This window comes from Lontra canadensis, unplaced genomic scaffold (genome assembly GCF_010015895.1).
Source record: "Lontra canadensis isolate GAN:19392208 unplaced genomic scaffold, GSC_riverotter_1.0 scaffold58, whole genome shotgun sequence".
NCBI lineage: Eukaryota > Metazoa > Chordata > Mammalia > Carnivora > Mustelidae > Lontra > Lontra canadensis.
Genome location: NW_022631052.1, coordinates 10,435,117 through 10,460,197, shown reverse-complemented (window position 1 = coordinate 10,460,197; position 25,081 = coordinate 10,435,117). Strand labels below are relative to the sequence as shown.

At 43.5% G+C, this 25,081-nt stretch overlaps 1 protein-coding gene across 1 annotated transcript in view; it reads left to right on the top strand.

Annotated features, from left to right (window-relative positions):
* The first annotated feature begins 21,487 nt into the window (after positions 1–21,487).
* Positions 21,488–25,081, top strand: part of RILPL2 (Rab interacting lysosomal protein like 2) — a 17,232-nt gene continuing 13,638 nt past the window's right edge. The window contains exon 1 of the mRNA XM_032876444.1: positions 21,488–21,944. Within this exon, the coding sequence (XP_032732335.1) occupies positions 21,615–21,944 (330 nt within the window). The 5' untranslated portion in view covers positions 21,488–21,614. The remainder of the gene's footprint in view (positions 21,945–25,081) is intronic.

Sequence of the window (25,081 nt, the reverse complement as noted above, 5' to 3'; positions counted from 1 at the left end):
CCAGACCCTTCTGACCTTTACCAACTAGTATGCATGCTTGTTGGACCTATACAGGACCAAGAATGGATGAATAAAGCTGGGAAGGAAGACCCCATACAGGATTTTGAACTTCCCCATAATGAGGCCCTAGAAAAAAACTTCTAATACAGCTGCAAATTTAGTCAAAATGATTCTCCATATGTGGGCACCTCAAATAAATTAGAAGGCAGTACAAAACAAAAAAAGGAAGAACTTGTTTTACAATTCAAAAAAGTGTTTGTCCAAAATTCTGGAACCCTTAGATTGGATAAAGGATCAAATTGTTTTAATCCAACTTTCTAGAGGACCTCCTTTATTCAGTCTCAACTCTGGTCAGACAACACGACCCTGACCAGCAGACCAAACTCCTCATGATCTAGCATGATTGGCAAAGATGATCAGCTAATAACAAAATAAATTTTTAAAAATTAAAACATTTTCTTAACTTAAAAAAAATTTTTTTAGATTTTATTTATTTATTTGACAGAGAGAGAGAGATCACAAGTAGGCAGAGAGGCAGGCGGGGGGGGGGCGGGGGAAGCAGGCTCTCTGCTCAGCAGATGCAGGGCTCAATCCCAGGACCCCGAAACCACGACCTGAGCCGAAGGCAGCGGCTCAACCCACTGATCCAACCAGGCACCCCAACTTAAAAAAAATTTTTTTAAAGAATTAATGGCTAACCTTATGGCTCTACAAATGGCAAACTCCAAATCCATGTCATAAGTTAAAACATTTGACTCAACTGATAAAACCTGTTTCTTTTGCAAAAACCTGGACATTTCAGGGGTACTGGGTTGGCTCAGTCAGTAGGGTGAGCCACTCTTGATCTCAGGGTCATGAGTTCAAGCCCCACACTGGGCATGGAGCCTACTTAAAAGAATTGTAAACAAAGCAAAACAAGCAAACAAACAACCCTGGACCTTTCAAAAAGGAATGCTTGAAATATAAAAGATGGCTCCAAAAGATAAAAAAAACCATGGGGCTCCTGGGAGCTGCAGTCAGTTAAGCATCTGACTCTTGAATTTGGCGCAGGTTATGATCTCAGGGTCCTGAGATCAAGACCTGAGTCTGGCTCCATGCTGGACATAGAGCCTGCTTAGGATTCTTTTCTCCCTCTCCCTCTGCACATGCCGCCCGCCCCACAACCCCATTCACACGTGTATACAAGTGTGCACTCTATCTCTCTCTCAAAAAAACAAAAACACAAATCTCAAAACCAATTCCTCTATCAGATTAGAGATGTTCCAAGGACAAAATGGGGATTTTTTTTCCCCTTTCTCCTAGCAAACCCCAATGAAGAAACTCCCATAACAATTCAGAATGAAGATGGTTTTATTCTTTTTTTTTTACGATTTAACTTGATTAATTTATTTCAGAGAGAGAGTGTGAGCCGGGGGGAGGAGCAGTGGGGGAAGGACAGACAGACTGAGCCCAGTCCTACCACCCCAAGATTGCAATCTAAATGAATATCATGAGTCGGATGCTGACCCACCCAGGCACCTCCGAGACGTTTTATTCTTATAGACACTGGAGCAATTCCTTCAATCCTCAACCCCCTATCTATTTTCTAGTCCCCTGCCTCAAGAATACAAAAGCACTTAACCATGATCAGGGTCACTAATCAGCCACCAACTGTCCCATTATCTCAACCCCGAGTTCACTCTTGGCACTCAACAAGGCAAAACAAAATGGTACCCTCATCGCCAACACTTTCTTTTATTTTTTAAGTAGACTCCATACCCAATGTGGGGTTCAAACTCAGGACCCTAAGATCAAGAGTCACTACTCTACCAACTGAGCCAACCGGGCACATCACCCTCCAGCACTTTTGTTAGGAAGAAATTTTTTGCAGGCTTACCAGGCCTATATTTCCTATGACTAAAAAAAATGAAGTGCTGTTACATTTGCCTTCTCACTCTTCAGAATTCCTAACTGATCTGCCCAGTACTTCCCCCTAGTCAGTCCACTGCCCTGACCCTCACCCCTCCTCCAACCCCCCGCCCCTCTCCCCCCGAACCCGGTTCCTAAATGTGCTCCCTGACCAATTGTGGGCAACCTCTTCTACCAGTATAGGACACATAATCTTGACTCCCCCAATAACTATTCAAATTGATCCATTAAAGGACTTACCCAATATTAAGTAATACCCTTTAAGCCCTATGGCCATTAAAAGAATAACTCCTATTTATAAGACTTTATCAACAAAGGATTGATCATTCCCACTACTAATCCTTGTATAACCCCCATTTTTCCAGTTAAAAAGCCCCAAAATAGAGGAAAGCATTTTGTTCAAGACCTTAGGGCAATTACCAATACAGTCACACCCTGTACCCCTATTGTTCCTGACTCCCACACCCTCCTCTAACATACCAGCTGAAACTACCACTTTTTCTGTCATTGTCTTGTGCAGTGCCTTCTTCAGCATCCCTATCAGCCCCCGAAATCAGTATCTTTTTACTTTTGCATGGTATAATCAACAATACACTTGGATAGTCCTACCCCAGGAATATGCTGAAAGTCCTTCCTATTTGCTGACTGAAAAGCTCTTGATTTCCCTGGCTTATCTATGCTTTACAATATATAGACAATTTATTACCATGTTCTCCCACCCTAAAGGCTTGTCCCACTGATGCTAACTAAATGCCTTCTCAAACAATTAGCCAGCAAAGAACACAACGATTTAAACATAAATTACAACTCTGCTCTGCTTCCGTCAAATTCCTAGGCCACCTTTTGCTGGATGGGCTAAAAATAGAACCAGACAAATTACTACCTTCACCCAGGCCCCTCAACCCCAGACTAAAAGACAATTATAGGGTTTCTGGGTCTTGCAGGGTATTGTCGCCTTTGGATTCCCAATTATTTCATCACAGCTCAACCCTTACATTGCCTTCCACTGCAAGCCTGATCGATCCCATGTCCTCAAGAGGCCCAAGATGACTTTGTATCTTTTTTTTTAAGTGTATGTATTTATTTAAATAATCTCTACACCCAGTAAGGGGCTCGAACTCACCATTCGAGATCACACATTCATCAACTGAGCAAGGCAGGCAACCTACCTTTGTATCTTTAAAAATTAAAAAACAGCTCGTCTTTTCCACGATGCTAGGACATCCTAACTGCCAACTGCCCTTCCTTCTTGTTCATCTGGGAATCCTTCCCCAAAGGCTTGGAGGCCTGCAACACCACATAGGATATTATAGTCTTCAGTTAGAGACCGTGGCCAAACATTCATCTCCCATATACCATGTCCTAGCAACCTGCCTCTATACTCATTACTGCCACCAAAAACTAATACTGGTTTCTCTCCTACAGATAGTAGTTCCACATCCAGTTAAAACAACTTAGACTCCCACCACACCCAGCACCTATCTGCCAGCTGACTTACAAAATTTGAACCACAGTTTCCTTCCTCTCCAAACATTTCAGCCTCTCACTGTCCTGTCAATCCTGCTACCTTATTTCCCTTACCCCTCAAAACTCAACTGAGTTTTTACAATTTCATCCTTGTAACTGACTCATTCCTTACCCCTCAATTAGACTTTTGTGAAATTCCCTTCTCAAATACAGATTTTATTTGGTTTACTGACTCATTGATCTTATATTATTTTTTTTTAAGATTTTATTTATTTATTTGACAGAGATCACAAGTAGACACAGAGACAGGCAGAGAGAGAGGAGGGAAGCAGCCTCCCCGCTGAGCAGAGAGCCCGAAGTGGGGCTCGATTCCAGGATCCTGGGATCACTACCTGAGCCGAAGACAGAGACTTAACCACTGAGCCACTCAGGCACCCCTGATCTTATATTAAAAGATGATCAGGTGCCACCTGGATGACTCAGTCGGTTAAGCATCTGCCTTTGGCTCAGGTCATGATCCAGGGTCCTGGGATCTAGCGCCATGTCAGGCTCCCTGCTCAGCGGGGGGAGCCTGCTTCCTCCCTCTCTCTCTGCCCCTCCTCCTGCCTCATGCACTCTCTTTCTCTCTCAAATAAATACAATCTTAAAAAATGATCAAGAAAAATACAATGCAGTATAGTCTAGTATCCACTGAAAAAATTATGGAAGCAGAATCTTTATCCAAGTTTCATGTGGCCCAACAAGCTGAATTACATGCTCTAAAAAGAGCCAATTGATAGTAAAAACTCTCATCATCTATACAGATAGCAGATATGCTTTTGGGGTCATCCCTGGTTTTGGTAAGCTCTGGAAGCAGAGCTTCCATCTGGACTTAGGGGCACCAGGCTGGCTCAGTCGGTAGAGCATGGGACTCTTGATTTTGGGGTAATAGGTTTGAGCCCCATGTTGGGTGTAGAGATTACTTAAAAATAAAATCTTTTTTAAAAAAACTCCAAAACTTATTAAAATTGCTTGACTCCATTCTCCTTCCCTCCAGCTTAGCTCTTATAAAAGTTCAAAGTCCATTTCAAACTTGATACCCTTAAAGCCAAGAGCAATCGTTACGGTACCCAAGCCACCAAAGATGTGACGCTTCAAACTTCTGATTTACAAATGTTCATCTGTGTGACACATTGGGGCACAATTAAATGGTCCTATGGGCCCAACAATGCTATTGGAAGCCGTCTTCAACTGTTGCCCAACTAATATTTCAAAATGTCCAATTTGCTCCTTGCACAATCCTGGGAAACCATATCACGCTGCGTTACGTCAAGTTCCTCTTCCCCACGGGTCTTTTAACATCTGGCAAATTGATTTCATCCAGCTTCCCCTGTGGTAACGATCTGTATGTTTTCTCATGGAACGGAGGCGTTTCTTTGCAGGCAAGCAACAGCAAAAGCAGTGGCTAAAACCTATTAGAAAAAAAAAATCATTCCCAATTAGGGTACCTTGACCCTATATATGTATATCAGGAGGATATATATCCTCTTGAGGTTGTATTTTCTTCTTCTCCTGGGGGACACAAAGTAGAATGAATCTTTAATAAGTTTGGCCTTTCATATATATTCTGTACAGGAGAATGTCTCCTTGAAACAAAGTGAGGGCAAGTGACCTCTCTCTCTCTCTCTCTCTCTCTCTCTCTATATATATATATATGAGTGAGTGTGTGTGTGTGTGTGTGTATGATATACTGGAAGACATATAAACTTAAAGATTCATTACAGACTGAAAGGAAAGGACTTCGGTATTGTTAACCCTTTTATGTGCAGCAAAGCTACAAGGGTCTGGTTCATGCACGGATTCATGTTTCTCATTTAAAAAGGCTCCACATCCTGAAAATGACTGGAGAGTCACTCCCTTTTAGAGACCCAGAACGGAAGTAGACAAGGTCCACAGCCAGCAGTTGATACTCAAGATTCCAGACCAGACCCAGAACCTTCCTTTTACTTGAATTCTCATTTTTTTCCTTTTGTCTCTTTTCCACCACCCAGTATTGGCCTGAAGTCATTCATGACCTCTGCCTGCTCCCTCGGTAGGACTTCTTAACCGAAAACTTCCTTTACTTTCCTTTAGGCTATTTTTTTTTTTTTAAAGATTTCATTCATCTGTTAGTCAAGGAGGCAGAGAGGCAGGCAGAGAGAGAGAAGCAGGCTCCCTGCCGAGCAGAGAGCCCGACACGGGTCTGGATCCGAGGACCCTGAGATCATGACCTGAGCCAAAGACAGAGGCTTAACCCACTGAGCCACCCAGGTGCCCCGACCTTTAAGCTTTAATAAGACTTGACACCAGGGCACCTGACTGGCTCAGTCAGTAGATGTGCACTCAATCTTGGGGTCATGAATTCGAGCCCCATGTTGGGTATAGAGATTATTTTAAAAAATAACATACTTTTAAAAATAATAAGACCTAACACCCTATAGTCTCTACCCTTTTTTTTTAAGTTTTGTTTTTGTTTTTATTTTATTTTATTTTTATTTCAATTTACTTGAGAGAGAGAGAGAAAGAGAGGGAGAGCACAAGCAGGGGGAACAGTGGAGGTAGAGGGAGAAGAAGCAGGCTCCTGCTGAGCAGGGAGCCCGACACTGGGCTTGATCCCAGGACCCTGAGATCATGACCGGAGCCCACTTAACTGACTGAGCCACCTAGGTTCCCTGAGTCTCTACCCTTTGTTCTCAATTCCTATGCACATTCAAGATGAAAAACCAATTAAGAATATTCTACTACTATGTTCCATCAAAGAGGATTGAAAGGAAAAGCAGCTCTGTTGTTAAGCTGTCCCAAGCCATAGCCCAGGAGACCCCCCTTAAGAACTTCTGCGTGTGTCACGACAGACACTCCAACCAAATACAAAATGCTCCCTCTTCACTCCTCTCCGCACAATAAACATTGTCTCGCAGATTAAAATCACGTGCAATGACTCTAATCCAATACCCTTGCTCCTCCACCCCAGAAGTACCCTAACCCCATTTTCTTTAACCTCCTTTCCCTGTTTTGACATTCTTCATGCCCATAATTTGATTTCTTGTGTAAGATATGTCCACCTGGAACCTAGTGTGGTCTCTACAGATGTAAGTCTCACCTTTTGCTATCATCCATCAAGCTGCAGCTATATCTCATCCACCTCTCCTAATGCTACTGCTCTCTGCCCCGTCATCCCAGAGCCAAAGATGAACCCTAAAACTTACTATCAATGCTTGGGTCCACTAATCTCCAGGGGAATGATTCATAAAAAGCCCTGTCATTGGAATTCTTGGAAGAGCTTTTGCTCTAATCAAACCAATGCTAGGTTTTAGCCTTCCTGTGACCTCGATAAACCTTACATTGCAGGACTTCTATCTTCCTTCTGTGCCAACTCTTCTTCCCAACTTCAGTAGCACCACCCTGGACAATAAAACAGGAGCAAATCAATCTTGCTGTGCTCCCACAGCAGCCCCCTTAATTATCTCCCCATATTGGCAAACCCCTATGGAAAAATAACTAGCCAAACCCTACCCTTCAAATGCATTGACAATGCCTGGGTCACTAGACAATGCATGCTAGGATTCGTAAAAACCCATCTGTCTATCTTCTTGCCCACACACCCCACAGTCCCTCATAGAACCAAAAGGGCTTTAGGTATGATGATTGCTAGAATTGGTCTGGCCATAGGCATGTTGGCCCCCTGGGAAGAATTTGCTTATCATGAAACTACCCTGTGTAATCTAACAAATATCCTAGAAGAATTATCCTACTATACTGCTTCAGTCCTTACAAAACTTAACAATTATAACTGCACTCCCCTGCTTCAGTAGTCCTAGACTATCAAACAGCACTGCCAGTTGGCAGAACAAGGGGGTGTCTGCTGTTGCTGATAGCTCTCATTGTACCTCGAGAAATACTTCCTCCCAAGTTGAACTAGATAATTTTTTTTTACACAAGCCTCCTAGCTTCACAATATCAACAACCCCACCTCCAGTGCAATTTGAAATCACAGTAAAAGTTATCTACCATTGTCCAATCTCTTTAATTAGTTGTTTGACAAAATAGAAAACATCCTTCATTTTGGACTACAGGGGGTGACTGGCTGGCACAGTCAAGCATGATCTCAGGGTCATAGGTTCTGAGCCCCATGTTGGGTGTAGAGATTACTTAAAAATAAGCTCTTAAGGGGTGCTTGAGGCTGAGTCAGTTAAGTGTCTGACTCTTGATTTCAATTCAGGTCATGACCTCAGGATCCTGGGATCGAGCCCCAAGTCAGGCTCTATGCTAAGAGCCTTGATGTGCTTGAGATTTTTCTCTTGCCTTCTCCCTCTGTCCCTCCCCATCCCATCTGAATTAAATAAATTTTTTTAAAAAATCAAGTCTTAAGGGGCGCCTGGGTGGCTCAGTCGTTAAGCATCTGCCTTCGGCTTGGGTCCTGAACTCAGGGTCCTGGGATCAAGCCCCGCATTGGGGTGTCTGCTCGGCGGGAAGCCTGCTTCTCCCTCTCTCTCTGCTTGTGTTCCCTCTCTCACTGTGTTTCTCTCTGTGTCAAATAAATAAATAAAATCTTTAAAAAAAAAAGTCTTAAAAAAAATCTGGACTACAGTTCTGTATGGCATTATTAATTTTGGTATTAAGCTTCTGATGCTATATAAAATACTCTTTCTAGGAGTGCCTGGGTGGCTCAGTTGGTTAAGCATCAGATTCTTGATCTCAGCTTAGGTCTTGATCTCAGGATCATGAGTTCAAGGCCTGCATTGGGCTCCATGCTGGGTGTGTAGACTACTTTAAAAAAAAAAAAAAAAACTTGGCTTGTTTCCAGAAGTTGCTTCTCTTTCTCTTCTTCCATTTGCAAGCTAATTACGGTGACCCAGGCTTCTGTATGTACTGCTCCAATCCTATGCCATATGATTCTTGAGGCATAATGAAAGTCCCCTGCCATTAGAGTCACAGTTCAGAAGCCCACATTGTGTGGGAAGGAGGAGAGAACCATGTGATCAATAAATATTTGTAAAACAGATAGATGTATGTATTCTGATTATATTATGTTTCCTTTTTTTTTTAAGATTTTATTTATTTGACAGACAGATAGCAAATAGGCAGAGAGGCAGGCAGAGAGAGAGGGAAGCAGGCTCCCCGCCGAGCAGAGAGCCCGAGGCGGGGCTTGATCCCAGGACCCTGGGATCATGACCTGAGCTGAAGGCAGAGGCTTTAACCCACTGAGCCACCCAGGGGCCCCATGTTTCCTTTTTTTGACAGATGTTTCTATTTGGGTAGATCACAACTTGGTTATCTTACAACTTGAAATTTGTTGATACAATCATGCTTAAATTTGATGCCGGGTGTCTTGTGGTTTTCTTCAGCCACTCATTTTAAGATCAATCCTTACAAGTGGATGATTCCTGCAAATGATGTCATTTTCACTCTAATCTTAGCCTTAGAAGGTAAATATAATTCTAATTACTAAGGATGTCTTACTGTTACCTAGTCTTCACTGAGTCTTTATTATGTAGGTAAATGTAGCTTTCTTCATAGTACATTTTCTTAAAATATATTAATAAAAATGTATTACTGAGTAAAAATGAATAATACTTATGTTTAAAATTGTGTTTAAAATGCATAAGTGTGGTTAAAAAAAGTGTGTGTGTGTGTGGTCTATGTGTAGATGCAATAGAATACTATTGAGCCTTAAAAGGAAGGAAATTCTGATCTTTGCAATAACATGGATTAACCTGGAAGACATTACGCTAAGTGAAATAAGCTGGTACAAAAGGAATCATACAAATATTGTATGATTCCATTTGTATGAAGAACCTAGAGTAGTTACATCCACAGAGAGAGAGAGAGTAGAATGTTGGTGGGTTTAACTTTAGTGTTTAATGGGTATAGGGAGAATGAGCATGTTCTGGAGGTGATGAGTTACCCAACATTTTGAATGGCACTGCACTGCACGCTTAAGAATAGTTAAAATGGTAAATTTGTATGTGTCTTTTACAAGAACAGGAAAAATGTTGTTAAATATATATGCACACCCCAGTAGCAGTGAGCACAAATTATCATCCAGATCTTGGTTTCTAGTAATCTCCAATAAAAGTAGCTGGTGCTTCTTGGAGAAATGGCAAGTCTAACGCTGGGGCGAGAAACATACAAGATGAGCTTGGAGCAGTGTGTAGTGCCAGGAAGGAAGGAACTGCTCAAAACAAAACACTCACCAGTGATGATGATGTCACGGGCCCATGGGAGCCCCCTGAAGGCTCCCAATGACCAAAGCAGATAAAATAGTGTTAGATTATAAACCAAAATTGGGGCGTCCGCGTGGCTCAGTTGGTTGGGTGTCTGCCTTTGGCTCAGGTCATGGTCTCAGGATCCTGGGATCCAGCCCCAAGTTGGGCTCCCTCATTAGTGGGGAGTCTTCCTCTCCCTCTGCCCCTCCTCACAGCTCATACTTTGTCTCTCTCTCTCTCTCTCTCTCTCAAATAAATTGTCCTTGAATTAAGAATTTCTGAGATACGTATGTATATGTCTGTCTTGATCTTCTACAACATCCTACAATGTGCTTGAATCTCTCAGATATAATGATGAACAAAAAAGCTGGACTCAAAGAAATACAGACTAAACATTTTCACTTATGGGAAATTCTAGGATAAGCAGAACTAACTTGTGATGATGATAAGGATCAAAATAGAGGTTTCCTGTGGAAGAGGGTGTTACTGATGGGGATAGGGCATAAGGGGGCCTCCTGGAGTAGTGGGAATGTTTTATATCTTATCTTGATGGTGGTTATAGAGTTACACGTTTATGAAAAATTCATCAAGATGTACATCTAATGGTGCAGCTGCTCTGCAAAACAGTATGGAGTTTCCTCAAAATGTTAAATATAGAGCTATCCTATGACCCAGTAATTGCACACACTACTAGGTACTTATCCAAAGAATATAAACATAGTGATTTGAAGGGGCACATGCACCCCAATGCTTACAGCAGCAAAGTCCACAATAGTCAAACTATGGAAAAAACCCAGATGTCTATTAACATATGAATGGATAAAGATGTGTGTTTGTGTGTGCACACACATATATATGTGTATATATACTATATTTTATATGTATACATATGTATTTTATATTTTATTTATATTTTGCATATACTATATATAAAAAGATGTGATATGTATGGAACATATATAATGGAATATTACTCAGCCATCAAAAAGAATGAAACCTTGCCACTTGCAACGACCTGAAAGGAACTAGAGGGTATTATGCTCAATGAAATAAGTCAGTCAGAGAAGACGAGTGACTCATGATTTCACCCATATGTGGAATCTAAGAAAGAAAACACATGAACATAGAGGAAGGGAAGGAAAAATCAAGTAACACGAAAACAGAGAGGGAGGCAGACCATAAGAGACTCTTAAGTCTAGGAAACAGACTGAGGGTTGCTGGAGGGGAGCGAGGGGAGGGGATGGGGTAACTGGGTGCTGGGCATTAAGGAGGGCATGAGATGTAATGAGCACAACTAATGAATCACTGAATTCTACCTCCAAAACCAATAACACAATTTAAATTGAATTTTAAAAATTTTTAAGAAGATGTGCATCTAAGATTTGTGCACGTGAACATACAAGGTGTAATGTGTTCATGCCTCAGTCAAGTGTAAATATGTGTGCGAGAGGTACGGCTACTGTCAGTACGGTAGCCTCTAGCCACTTGCCACTGGCTATATAAAGTTCAACTTAATTAAGTTAAAAAAATTGTTTTTGAGAGAGAGTGAGCATGGGGGAGGGGAGAGAAGGGCAGAGGGAGAGAGAGAATCTTGAGCAGGCTCCATGCTCCACGCAAAGACTGACCCAGGGCTCAACGTGACCCTGAGGTCAGAATCCTGAGATCACGACCTGAGCCAAAATCAAGAGTCAGATGCTTAACCGACTGAGCCACCCGGGTGCCCCTGACTTAATTAATTAAAGTTTAAAAACTCAGCTTCCCAGTTGGATGAGCCGGATTTCAAGTGCTCAACAGGGGTGGTAGCTAGTGGCTCACATATTGGATGGTGTAGACACAGAACATTTCCATCACTGTAGAAAGTTTTGTCAGACTACATGGGTGCAGAACAGTGTTGTCCCATAGAAAGAATGTCAGCCGCATATGTCACCTTAAATTTTATAGTAACCACATTAAAAAAGTGAAAAGAAACCAATGAAGCTAATTTTATTTTTAAGATTTTATTTATTTATTCGACAGAGAGAGACACAGCAAGAGAGGGAACACAACAGGGGAAGTGAGAGAGGGAGAAGCAGGTTTCCCGCTGAGCAGGGAGCCCGATGTGGGGCTCGATCCCAGGACCCTGGGATCATGACCTGAGGGGAAGGCAGAGGCTTTAACCCACTGAGCCACCCAGGTGCCCCTCACTCCAAGTAACATTTAAACATTTTTCACAATGAGCTTATATTCATATGTTTCTTGTGTTAGTTGGGTCCTCCGATGAACAGAGGGTCAGACCAAGTTAGGGGCACAAAGAGAATGAGTGGAGATACACCTGTGAGTCACAGGGAAGGAAGAAGCAGCACCCCACGGAGAAAGCCTTCAGATCAGGATGCAGGTTTGGTGTCTGGGAAAGGATAGGAAAGCAGCAGGAAGCACGAGCCTCAGACAGCAGCGGAGACTTGACCACAAGGTGGGTTGTCCCAAAACAGATTGCCCGTTAGAGTTGTCTCATGTTGGGCACAAATGCCATGGTCCTAGTCTCCCTGCTGTACTCAGTTATCTGCAGAGAACCCCTGGGGATTGTGTCCCGATGTCAATGCAGCTCAGAATTCAGAGGTCCTACACCTGGGAGCTGGCAGCAAACAACAGCCTTCCCCCTGACCAGCAAGTTCTTTCCTTTTTTTTCTTTTTTTAATTGTTAATTGTGGTCAAACATGGGGCGCCAAGGTGGCTCAGTGGGTTAAAGCCTCTGCCTTTGGCTCAGGTCATGATCCCAGGGTCCTGGAATCGAGCCCCTCGTCGTGCTCTCTGCTCAGCGGGGAGCCTCCTTCCCCCTCTCTCTCTCTGCCTGCCTCTCGGCCTACTTGTGATCTCTCTCTGTCAAATGAATAAATAAAATATTTTTTAAAAAACTATGGTCAAACAAACAAAACATAAAATTTACCACTGAAATCGAATTACCTTCTAGTTTCTACGTGTCCAGTTCTGTGGTGTTAAAGTATATTCATACTGCTATGCAACCAACGACTAAAACTTTCTTATCTTGCAAAATGGAATCTCTGTCTCCATTAAGTAAAACTCCCCAACCCCCCTGCCCCTGGTAACCACGGTTTTGCTTTCTGTCTCTATGAGTTTGAGTACGCTGGCCACCTCACGTGAGTGGCATCGTAGAACATCTGTGTTTTGCGGTTGGCTTCTTTCATTCAGCATCATGTTCTCAGGTTCGTACGTGTTGTAGCAATTGTCAGAAAGTCATTCCACTGTATGGGTAAACCACATTTTGCTTCTCCATTCACCTGCTGATGGAACATTTGGGTTGCTTCCCCCTTTCTGCTAGAAGTCAGTGATGCTGCTATGAACATGGGTGTACGAATATCTCTTCCAGATCCTGCTTTCAATTCTTTCGGATATATACCCGAAAGTGGAACTGTGGATCGTATGGTTATTCTATTTTTAGTTTTCTGAGGAACCGCCATACTGTTTTCCACATCAGCTGCACCATTCTGCATTCCCATCAGTAAAGGACAAGGGCTCCAATTCTCTGCATCCTCTCCAACACTTGTCACTTTCTGGGTTTTGTTGTTGTTTTAATTATAGCCATCCTAATGGCTGTGCGGGGTGTTACCTCCTTGGGGTTTGATTTGATTTTCTCTAATTAGTGATGTTGAGTATCTTTTCATATGCTTCTTGGCTTCTCGAAGGGTCATCTGAAAGGCATCTCCCTGATGGCCAGGTCTAGAGACAGCCAGCCCTTGAATAACACGGATTTAAACTCTGTGGGTCCACCTGGATTTATTTTGGTAAGTACAGGACAGTCCTATAAATGTATTGTCCTTATGATCCTCTGAATCACATTTTATTTTCTCTAGCTTACTTTATTGTAAGAATACAGTATATAATATATATAACTTACAAAATCTGTGTTAGTCAATTGTTCATATTATTGGTAAGGCTTTTGGTCAGCAGTAGGCTGTTAGTTAAGTTTTAGGGGAGTCAAAAGTTATACGTGCATTTCTAACTGTGCAGGGGAGCGACACCCCTAACCCCTGTGTTGTTCAAGGGTTAATTATAATTAAAAATAATAACAGAACACCTTACGAACCAAGCAAGTTTGAAATATCTGTGGAAGTTGCACACTTCTAGAATCTTAAAGCAAACCTGCCAGGCACTGGGCTAGGTTCATTTCGTTGTCTCAACAACTCTTCGAGGAGTGTATTTTCACATTCCAGGCTGCAGGAGCTGGCCTGGAGGATGGGGTGGAGGATGGTATTCCCATCTGCCAAAATTTCCTTTAATGCTTCTTCATCCACTCACCACCGTGAATAAACATCTCACCTAAGTTTAAAAACAAAACAAAAAATGTGGGGCACCCAGGTGGTTCAGTCATTAAGCATCTGCCTTCATTTCAGGTCACGATCCCAGGGTCCTGGGATGGAGCCCCACATCGGGCTTCCTGCTCAGTGGGAAGCCTGCTTTGCCCTCTCCCTGCTGCTTCTCTCTCTATCAAATAAGAAATAAAATCTTAAAAAAAAAAAAAAAAACCCAACTAAAAACAAAACAAAACAAAACAAAAAAGTATGCTCTTATGCAAACAGATTCAAAACTAGTGCCCTGGGTACCACCCTTCCTGCAACCAGTTGTTTTCTAAAGGCCTTCAACTCCTAGAGATGAAGTCACTGACCCAGGATTTCAAGCATTTAAGCTAAACTGGAAAATCTCCAAAATCTTTGCTGTTTCAGTATAAGATTTAAGGGTAAAAAGACCTGAAAATAATGTGGAGAACATGAAGAAAGCCATACTGAGTGTACCACTCGGGAAATAAATGGTGCCACAGGTATTCAGGAGGGGCATAAGACCTACTCTGCTTCCTCTCACCAAAACCGTGATGAGGATGCAGAAGGCAAGCTGAAGACAAAAAACAAGCTGACACCCCACAACCTCCTCCAGCCCCTCACTCCCAGGTGGGCCGTGTGTGACATTTCTCAGGTACTCCTGGCTGCCCTAAAGCTAAGGGAAGGAAAAACAAGTGGTTGACTAACAGAGATCACAGTCCTGCAAGACACTGACAAGTCTTGTCAGTTTACAAAATGTCTTTGTGATTTACAAGAAAAAAAAACAAAACATTCTTATCAAAAACCTAACTTCCAGGGGCACCTGGGTGGCTCAGTGGGTTAAAGCCTCTGCCTTCGGCTCAGGTCATGATCCCGGGGTCCTGGGATCGAGCCCCGAGTCGGGCTCTCTGCTCGGCGGGGAACCTGCTTCCTGCTCTCTCTCTGCCTGCCTCTCTGCCTACTTGTGATCTCTGTCTGTCAAATAAATAAATAAAAAAAATATATATATAAAGAAAAAAAAATTAAAAACCTAACTTCCAGAAGGAAACTCCCACCCATCTTAATGTTATGCTTTACTGGAGGGAAAAACAACCTTAACCTGACAATGAAGAAGGTCTCCAATATCTTGTAGGTCGTCCTCTTGTAGCAAACAAAAATTTTTCTTTTTTTTAAGATTTTTATTTATTTATTCGACAGACAGAGATCACAAGTAGGCAGAGAGGCAGGCAGAGAGAGAGGGGGAAGCAGTGTTCCCAGTGTGCAGAGAGCCTGATGTGGGGCTGGATCCCAGAACCCCGAGACCATGACCTGAGCCGAAGGCAGAGGCTTAACCCACTGAGCCACCCAGGTGCCCTGCAAACAAAAATTCTTCTGAAAACATCCCTTTTCCTTACCTCCCCCAACTCCAGAGTATATAATCAACTGCTTCTCACAATCTGGGGACAGCAGCTCTTTCAGTCCACGGGTCCTATACCCCTGCGTTAATAAAATCACCTTTTTGCACCAAAGACGTCTCAAGAATTCTTTCTTGGCCTTCAGCTCTCACCTACATGCCAAAACGACATTAACAGGACCACAGGTATATGCTAATAGAACTTTTTTTTTTTTTAAGTTTTATTAACTTAAGTGACCTTTATCTCCAAAGTGAGGTTCAAACTCATGACCTTGAGATCAAAAGGTGCACGCTTTTCCGACTGAGCCAGCCAGGGGCTGCTATCGGAACTTTCCTATTGGTGGACATTAGCCCGCAAACATTTATAGCTGATTTTTTATTAAGTGTGGCCCAGCACTACTTTTGTTTTCCACATCACTTTTTCCTCTGTTTAACCATAAGGCAGAACTTATGACCTTTTGCAGTCACTTTGGTTTCTTTCTTTTTTTTTTTTTTTAAGATTTTATTTATCCATTTGACAGATCACAAGTAGGCAGAGAGGCAGGCAGAGAGAGAGAGCAGGAAGCAGGCTCCCTGCAGAGCAGAGAGCCCAATATGGGGCTCGATCCCAGGACTCTGGGATCATGACCTGAGCCGAAGGCAGAGGCTTTAACCCACTGAGCCACACAGGTGCCCCAGTCACTTTGGTTTCTACTCAAAGGCAGCTGTGGAGGGGGGTAGTGCAGCTGCGGACATAGTCTTAAGTCTCAGAGCAAGAGTATTTTGAAATTCTTCTTAAAACTTTGTATAATGGTATATCTTGGGACTTTAAAAAGTTTTGTTGTGAACATATTCTACATTGATAATCCAGCTTTCCATATCTTGTTCCCCAATAATTATATGAACTTGGGAAATTGCTTATAATTCATATTTGGGTGATAATAGTAGCTTATAATAATAGTAATGATAGCCAACATAGGGACAGCTGGGTGGCTCAGTCAGTTGAGTGTCCGACTCTTGATTTTGGCTCAGGTCACGGTCTCCAGATGTGAGATGGAGCCTGCTTTGGGCTCTGTGCTCCACACGGAGTCTGTTCTCTTTTTCCCTCTCCCTCTGACCCTCCTCCCGCTTGCACTAAATCAATCAATCAATCAATCAATCAAATCTTTTAAAATAATAATAGGCACTTCCCAACAATCTCACAAACCAGATTGTATCATTACCCCATATTACAGCTGGCGTAATGTGCCAGAGTAAAGGCACAATTTACCTGCCTAACTTCACACAGCTTACAAGTGGCAGAGTCAATCACAATTTGAACACTTGTGGTCTGGTCTCAACCCACCCCTTTGAACACTGTGCTTTCACTTACTGTTTTTCAAACTTGAGCACGCATTAGAATTACCTGGAGGGCAGGGTGCCTGGGTGGCTCAGTCAGTTAATTGGGTTAATTGTCTGCCTTCAGCTCTGGTCGTGATCCCAGGGTCTTGGGATGGAGAGGGCTCCCTCTCCTTCTGTGCCTCCCGGCTCATGCTCTCCCTGTCTTTCTCTCTCTCAAATAAATAAATAAATAGTTAAAAAAAAAAAAAAAAAAGAATTACCTGGAGGGCTGTGGAAACGCAGATCACTAGGGCTCATTCCCAAAGTCTCTGATTCAGTGGGTCAAGAATTCGAATTGCTGAAAAGTCCTCAGGTGATCCCAATGCTGGCGGTCTGCAGAGAGCAGGTTAAGAACCTGAGCTAAATTTGTAACTCATAATTGTTTTCATAATTTCTCAATGGAGAGAGAAGGGCCGTAATTAGCTACCAACAGATTGTTGAATTCTATGAGGGATCTAAAAGTTAAGATTATTAACACTTCATTATAATAGCCAAAAATAGACAACATCCACAACAGGTAATTTTCATGCATTATCTCATCTAACCTTCACACCATTCTTGGGAAATACTTTTACTTTTCCTAGTTTACACTGAGGAAATGGGGATTTGGAGAGATTAGGGAACTTGCTCAAACTTACAAGTAGCAATGGTGAGGTTCAACTCAGAGGTTCAACTCAAAGACTGCCTGATTGAACAGCCCAGTTGACTCCAACACTCCAGACTTCACATGTAGTAGGTGCTCTTCTGTGGATTTGCCTGTTCTGGACATCTCCTAGAGAAAGTATCATACAATAGAAGGTCTTTTGTGACCGGTTTGACTTAGGATTACTTCCCAGTAACGAGTTATGACGTCTGTGAAATGTTATCTATGAGAGAAGCTCATTAGAGACTGCGCCAAAGGTTTTTAAGGGAGCTTGTCATGCAGACACCTTCTGCCTACTGCATAGCAAAATTCCATATTCCCAGGAGGAAAGCTGGTAAGCTATGTTGTTTGCATAAACAATTTAGACACATTGAGCTACTCCTATCAGTTGGGGTGGTGGAACCCTCCCCAAACACAAATTCCCAGATCCTAGCAAGGGCCAAGCTTGGAAGCAGGATTTTGAAATGATAGTATTCCTGGGCCTGCTCTATTAACGGTTTTGTGCACAGATCTTTTTTTTTTTTTAAGATTTTATTTATTTAACACAGAGAGAGAGATCACAAGTAGGCAGAGATGCAGCCAGAGAGAGGGGGGAAGCAGGCTCCCCACTGAGCAGAGAGCCTAATGCAGGGCTCGATCCCAGGACACTGAGATCATGACCTGAGCCCAAGGCAGAGGCTTAACCCTCTGAGCCACCCAGGCGCCCCTTGTACACAGATCTTAATAGGGATTGTGCTGATCTGTAGATCAACTGGAAATGTAAGATGGAGAATATTGCCATCTTAACCATACTATTACAATTTTTGAAAACGTGGTGTCTTCCCATTTATTTACATCTTAATTCCTCTCAATGATATTTTGTAGTTTTCAGTGGGCAAGTCTTGTTCTTCTTTTGTTCCATTTATTTCTAAGTATTTATACTTTTCGATGTCCTTTTAAGTGGAACTATTTTCTTAATTTCATTTTCAGATTATTTCTTGCGAATGTATAGAATGCAAGTAGCTTTTTATTTTTTATTATTTTATTTTTTTTTTTTTTTTAAGTTTTTTTTTTTAAGATTTTATTTATTTGTCAGAGAGAGAGGGAAAGAGAGCGAGCACAGGCAGACAGAATGGCAGGCAGAGGCAGAGAGAGAAGCAGGCTCCCCGCCGAGCAAGGAGCCCGATGTGGGACTCGATCCCAGGACGCTGGGATCATGACCTGAGCTGAAGGCAGCCGCTTAACCAACTGAGTCACCCAGGCGTCCCTGCAGGTAGCTTTTTAAAGATTTTATTAATTTGAGAGAGAGAAAGAGGATGAACGAGAGGAAGGGCAGAGGGAGAAGCAGACTCCCCACAGATCAGGGACCCTGATGCAGGGCTAGATCCCAGGACCCCAAGATCACAATCTGAGCCAAAGGCAGCCATTTAACCAAGTAAACCACTCAGGCAGGCCACAACTGGTTTTTGTATATTGATCTTGTATCCTGCAGCCTTGAGCTGTTTGGTGTGTGTGTGTGTGTGTGTGTGTGTGTGTGTATAATCTTTAACCTGTTAATATGGCAGATTACACTGATTGTCTTTTCTGAACCAGCCTTGCAACCCTGGAATAAACCTTACTTGGTCATGATACATAGTTTTTCTGTAGTGCTAATTTCTGTTTACTAGTATCTTGCTAAGGATTTTGGATCTATTTTTACTTTGCCTATTTCTTAATCAGGTTATTTAGTTTTATTTTTTAATCATTGCATTGTAGGAGATACATGTGTATATATGTATATATAATATACATAATATTTATATGTATATTCTCTCATAATATTTATATGTATATTCATTCTGGTTATTAACCCCTTATTGCATATGACTTGCAAATATATTCACTCATTCTGTAGGGTGCCTTTTCACTCTGCTAATTGTGTTTTTGGATGCACAAGTTTTTAAAAGTTGTTTTTTTTTTTAATTTTATTTATTTATTTGACACACAGAGAAATAGAGATATCACAAGTAAGCAGAGCAGCAGGCAGAGAGAGAAAAAGGGGAAAGCAGACTCCCCACCAAGCAGAGAGCCTGATCCCAGGACCCCGAGATCATGACCTGAGCTGAAGGTAGAGGCTTAACCCACTGAGCCACCCAGGCTCCCCTTGGATGTACAAGTTTTAAATGTTGATGTAGTCCCGTTTATCTATTTTTTTTCCTTTGTTGCCTGTGCTTTTGAAGAAATCATTGCTAAATCCAGTGACATAAAGCTTTCCTCCTATGTTTTTTTCTAAAAGTTTTATAGCTTTTTGTTTTAGATCTATTTTGAGTTAATTTTTCTATATGGTGTAAGGCAAGGGTCCACCTTCTCACATTTACATGTGGGTATCCAATTTTTCTAACATTTGTTGAAAAGACTGTCCTTTCCACAAAGAATGGTCTTGACATCCTTGTTGAAAATTATTTTACCATATTTGCAAGGGTTTATTTCTGAGCACTCTATCCTATTCCTTCATTCCATTTTTTTTTAAGATTTTATTTATCTATTAGACACAGAGAGAGAGAGATCACAAGCAGGCAGAGAGGCAGGGAAGCAGGCTCCCCGCTGAGCAGAGAGCCTGAATCCTGAGATCATGACCCGAGCCGAAGGCAGAGACTTAACCCACTGAGCCACCCAGGTGCCCCCATTTTTTTTTTTTTTAAGATTTTACTTATTTGACAGAGACACAGCAGGAGAGGGAGCACAAGCAAGGGGAGAGGGAGAGGGAGCAGCAGGTCTTCTGTGGGCCAGGGAGCCTGATGCTGGTCTTGATCCCAGGAACCTGGGACAAGGACCGTAGCTGAAGGCAGACCCTTAACTGACTGAGCCACCCAGGTGTCCCTCCTTCATTCCTTTCTATGGTAATGTAATATTCCACTGTGTGGATATACCATATTATATTTCTGGCAAGCCCAACATTTTATTTCACTTAATCACTGGGTGTAGTTACAATTGTGATTTATGGGTTACTGACCTCTTGCCCAGAAGCCTGGTTTTGATCATTAGAACATTGTACCCTCTGAAAATAGTGTCTGTTTTGTTTGCTTGCTTTGCTTTTTGTTCATTTCCTCCTTGGCCACTCAACATTGGTCTGCTAGAACCTCAGAGTAGAGAAACTCGAGTCCCTTTACCACAAAGAAAGCAGCAGTATACTCTTGGGAAAAAAAGAGAAGCTCCATTGCTAAAGTTTCTGCCTGTGACTATTACAAATTTCTAATCAAACCTAAAATAACTCGTTTTGTAATCCACCCTGCCCATAGTCTTACTAATACCCTATCCACAGAATACTTTCTAATTTTCAAAGCAGAGCGTGGTTTTTGTCTTGTTTCCTATTTCTTCCAGCCCAGCCCACGTGCCACGTGTGCCCCACACACAAGTCGAATGTTTGCTGGAGGACAGAATGACCCGCTCACATTTTTCTGAGCGTTTCCTTAGTACTTTCGTCACACGCATGGTCTCATGACCTTATCTTAATACGGTCCTCCAGCAACGTTACCGCGGAGGAGCTGTTATTCACTGAGCAGGAAATTGTGGGTTAATTTTGCCAAGGCAGCCACGCCGAGTCCGGGGCGGAGCCCAGGAATCCGCAGAGCGCACAGCCCAGGGACTCTCCATTTTATTGAAAGTCAAATGCCACAGATCCCGGCGACGGTGGGCCCGGGAGTTCTGCGCAACCCAGGTCTCTTGACTCCCACGCGCAGACACTAACAGCTGTCCTCTGTTTTACCGCAGCCTTCTGAAAATACCCCCCAAACAGAGACCCGGATCTTCCTCCACGTAGAATGCAAATTCTATGGCTGAAAAGCTTGAGCATAGAAAGGAAAAAGTTGTGTGCTTTTTACCCTCTTTCCCAGACTCGCGGTGGAAACTCCGCCCCCGTCTCCGTGGAAACCCGGCGGCGGCGGCGGCTGTCACCAAGGGCGGGGCTCAGGTGGCCGCCCCTCCCCCACCCGGTTGGCAACACCTCCCACCCGGGGACAATCGCGGTCACCCCTTAATCTCTCCGTTCCTCTTGTCGGCTGTCCTCCCTTTCTGTTGTCTTCTCGTGCCCCAAACCACATCCTGGGGGCCGGCCCCCTGCAATGTCCTCAGCGAGGCCGGTGCACCCCGCGGCTGGGCCTGGAAGCCCGGGAGCGCGGCCTTTCTGCCCCGGGCCCACCCCTCGGCTGCGCTGATTGGCCGCTCCTGGGCCATCCCCCGGCCCGGGGCAGGCAGGGTCTCAGCCCGGCGGAAAGTTTTCTGCGCGGGGAGGAAGTTAGAAGTTTGGGGTTTCTGAGAAAGCAGCTCCTGTGACCGCGGGGGTCTGGGTGGCCATGGAGGAGCCCCCTTTGCGAGAGGAGGAGGAAGAAGAGGAGGGGGAAGGGGACGAGGCTGGGCCCGAGGGGGCTTTGGGCAAGAGCCCCTTCCAGCTGACCGCCGAGGACGTGTATGACATCTCCTACGTGATGGGCCGAGAGCTGATGGCCCTGGGCAGCGACCCCCGGGTGACACAGCTGCAGTTCAAGATCGTCCGCGTCCTGGAGATGCTGGAGACGCTGGTGAATGAGGGTAACCTGACGGTGGAGGAGCTGAGGATGGAGAGGGACAACCTCAGGAAGGAGGTGGAGGGGCTGCGGACGGAGGGCTCGGCGGCCGGCCGGGAGGTGAGTGCGGGTGGGCAGCGTGGGAGGGGAGCATCCAGTTCTCAGATGAGAAACGTTCTCACAGTTACATTTATCGAGTGCTTGCTAGGTGCTGGGCCCTGTGCTGAGTTTGCTCTGAATCAGGGGCTTCCGGCCTTTTCGACTTGACCTAGCGCCGAGGCTCTCCGCCCCGAAACCACCAGGAGTGTTTACTTAACTGTCCTATTCCTCTGTTTCTGTAAAATGGGTATACTGATAGTAAGAGGACTAAATGAGATAGTCAACTTAGAACAGCTTTTTTTTTTTTTTAAAAGTATGGCTGGAGAGCCATTAGTAATTCATATTGATTTAATCAATATGATTAAATATGGCTCTGGCCCCAGGAGTTTTTGATTCAGCAGGACCACCAAAAGATGGCCGTAAGAATGTTCTGAGCACCTTTATTCAGAATTGTGCCAAACTAGAACAAGTGCAACCGAAGAATGGATTTTAAAATAGTGTGATCCCACAGTGGAGTACTACGCAGCAGTGAAAAAGACTGGACTGCTAACACACACAAGCGTGTGCATGAATCTCACAGACATTACACTAAGGCACAGGATCCAGGCACAAAAGGGAGCCTACTATATATTTATGCGAAATTCAAGAACAGGCAAAATTATCTCTATTTATAGAAGACAGATTGATGGTAGCCCCATTTGGGAGGGGGGGTTCAGAGGGAGCTTATCTGGGTGTGATTACATGGGTGTGTACCTATGTTGAAAATCATCAAGAAGTGCCTGGGTGGCTCAGTCCGTTAAGTGCAAGACTCTTGGTTTTGGCAAATAACTAATTAAAACAAAGAACGAAGTGAAAAGATATTTTTTAAAAAATCATCAGGCGATAATCTCAAGGTTAGTACATGTATGTTATGCCTCCATTTGACAAAATTACCCGTTATATCACTTTCCAATATTGATGAAACAAAAGTTTTAAGAAACAATTGATCTTAACTCACCCTTATTAAATATGATGCACAATCACACTTGCCTCTTCTTTTTTTTTTTTTAAGGTTTTACTTATTTGTTTGTTAGAGAGAGAGTGTGTGTGCATGAGCACACAAGCAGGGGGGAGCAGCAGGCAGAGGGAGAAGCAGGCTCCCCGCTGAGCAGGTAGCCAGACCTGGGGCTCCATCCCAGGACCCTGGGATCATGACCTGAGCTGAAAGCAGACGTTTAACCGACTGAGACACCCAGGCATCCTTTTACTTGCCTATTCTATTTTAAATTCTTGTTACAATTGATTAAATCAATATGAATTACTAATGGCTCTCCAGCCATACTTAAAAAAAAAAAAAAGCTGTTCTAAGTTGACTATCTCATTTAGTCCTCTTACTATCAGTATACCCATTTTACAGAAACAGAGGAATAGGACAGTTAAGTAATTTACCAGAGGATTACTGAAAGTAAGAGGTACAGGCAGGATTTGAACTCAGAGATGCCAGTCTTCACCACTGCACACGGCATACAGACATTCAACCTTGTTTGTTGGAATGACATTTGATGAATGATTGCTCCGTGCTGGACCCTGGGGCCACAGAGGTAAATTAGACGGGGACTCTGCCCTCCCAGAGCTCCCATCTAATGGGAGAAGTAAGGTACCCTGCCTCCAGAAGTGCAGTACAAGATCACAAACTGAGAAGCGTTCCAAGAAAGGGCAAGAGCAACAGGGTTGCTGACATTTACAGGGAAAAGAGTGAAGGTTTCTGGTCACTTCCCTGGTAGTTATTCTAGGTTAGTTTGTCCCCGTGACGACTGTGCTTGTATACATTTCTACTTTACTGTCCATCATAAGAGATAGTTGAGTATTGTGATGCATAGCCTGGCTTTTGAGACTCGGGAGAAGTTAAGTGACTTGCTCAGGACGGCTCCGCTCACGTTCTGAGCTCATCCCTGCCACCTCCAAGCCCAGGAATGAGGATATAGAGGGACCCGCACCACGGACCGTGTACTGCGTGCTCTGGACCTGGGTGATTTCCTGTGTGGGGCACAGCGGACAGGCTTTATAAGCCTGCAGTGAGATGGCATTTTCCTCCCAAACCGCAGTGTTAGGAACAGGGGTGGGGAAAGGAGCAGAGAGAATGAATTTGTTTAGCACCACTAGGCAGTTTGTAAAAATACACTTACTGGTTTTTTTCGGGGTTTTTTAATTTTTAATTTATTTTTAATTGCGGTAAAGTACATATAAAATTTACCACCCCAGCCATTTTTAAGTGCACACTTAAGTGTCATTAAGTACACTCACCTGGTTGTGCAATCATCCCTCTCCATTCCTGCCCAAATTCTTTTCATCTTGCAAAACCAAAACCCTGTCCCCAGTAAACACCAGCTCCGTACTCCCCCACCCCTGTCCATGTTCTATCTCCGTGAACTTGCCTCTTCCAGGAGCTTCATATAAGTAGAATTATATGGTATTTGCCCTTCTGTCATTGGCTTATTTCATTTAACATAATGTCTTCAGGGTTCATCCACATTGTGGTGTGTATCAGAATTTCCCTCCTTTTAGGGGCTGGATAGTATTCCATTGTGTGGATCTTGGTTTATCCATTCACCTGTCAATGGACACCTGGGTTGCTTCCGCCTTTTGGTTAGTGTGAGTAATGTGGCCGTGAACATGGCTGTATACTGGGGTTCCCAGGTGGCTCAAGTCTGTTCAGCATCCAACTCTTGACTTAGGCTCAAGTCACGATCCTGGGTTCTGGCATCCAGGCCTGAGCTGTGCTCCCTACTCAGTAGAGAGTCTGCTTGAGGATTCTCTCTCTCTCCCTCTGGCCCTCCCCCTGCTTGCAAGCACCGCTCTTTTTCTCTCTCCCAAAAAATAAACAAGTCTTTAAAAAAAAAAATGGGTGTATACAGATCTCGTCAAGTCCCTGCTTTCAATGCTTTGGGGTGTATAGTTAGAAGTGGAATTGTTGGATCCTAGGATAATTCTTTTTTTTTTTTTTTTAAAGATTTTATTTATTTATTTGACAGAGAGAGAGATTACAAGCAGGCAGAGAGGCAGGCAGAGAGAGAGGAGGAAGCAGGCTCCCTGCTGAGCAGAGAGCCCGATGCGGGGCTCGATCCCAGGACTCCGAGATCATGACCTGAGCCGAAGGCAGCGGCTTAACCCACTGAGCC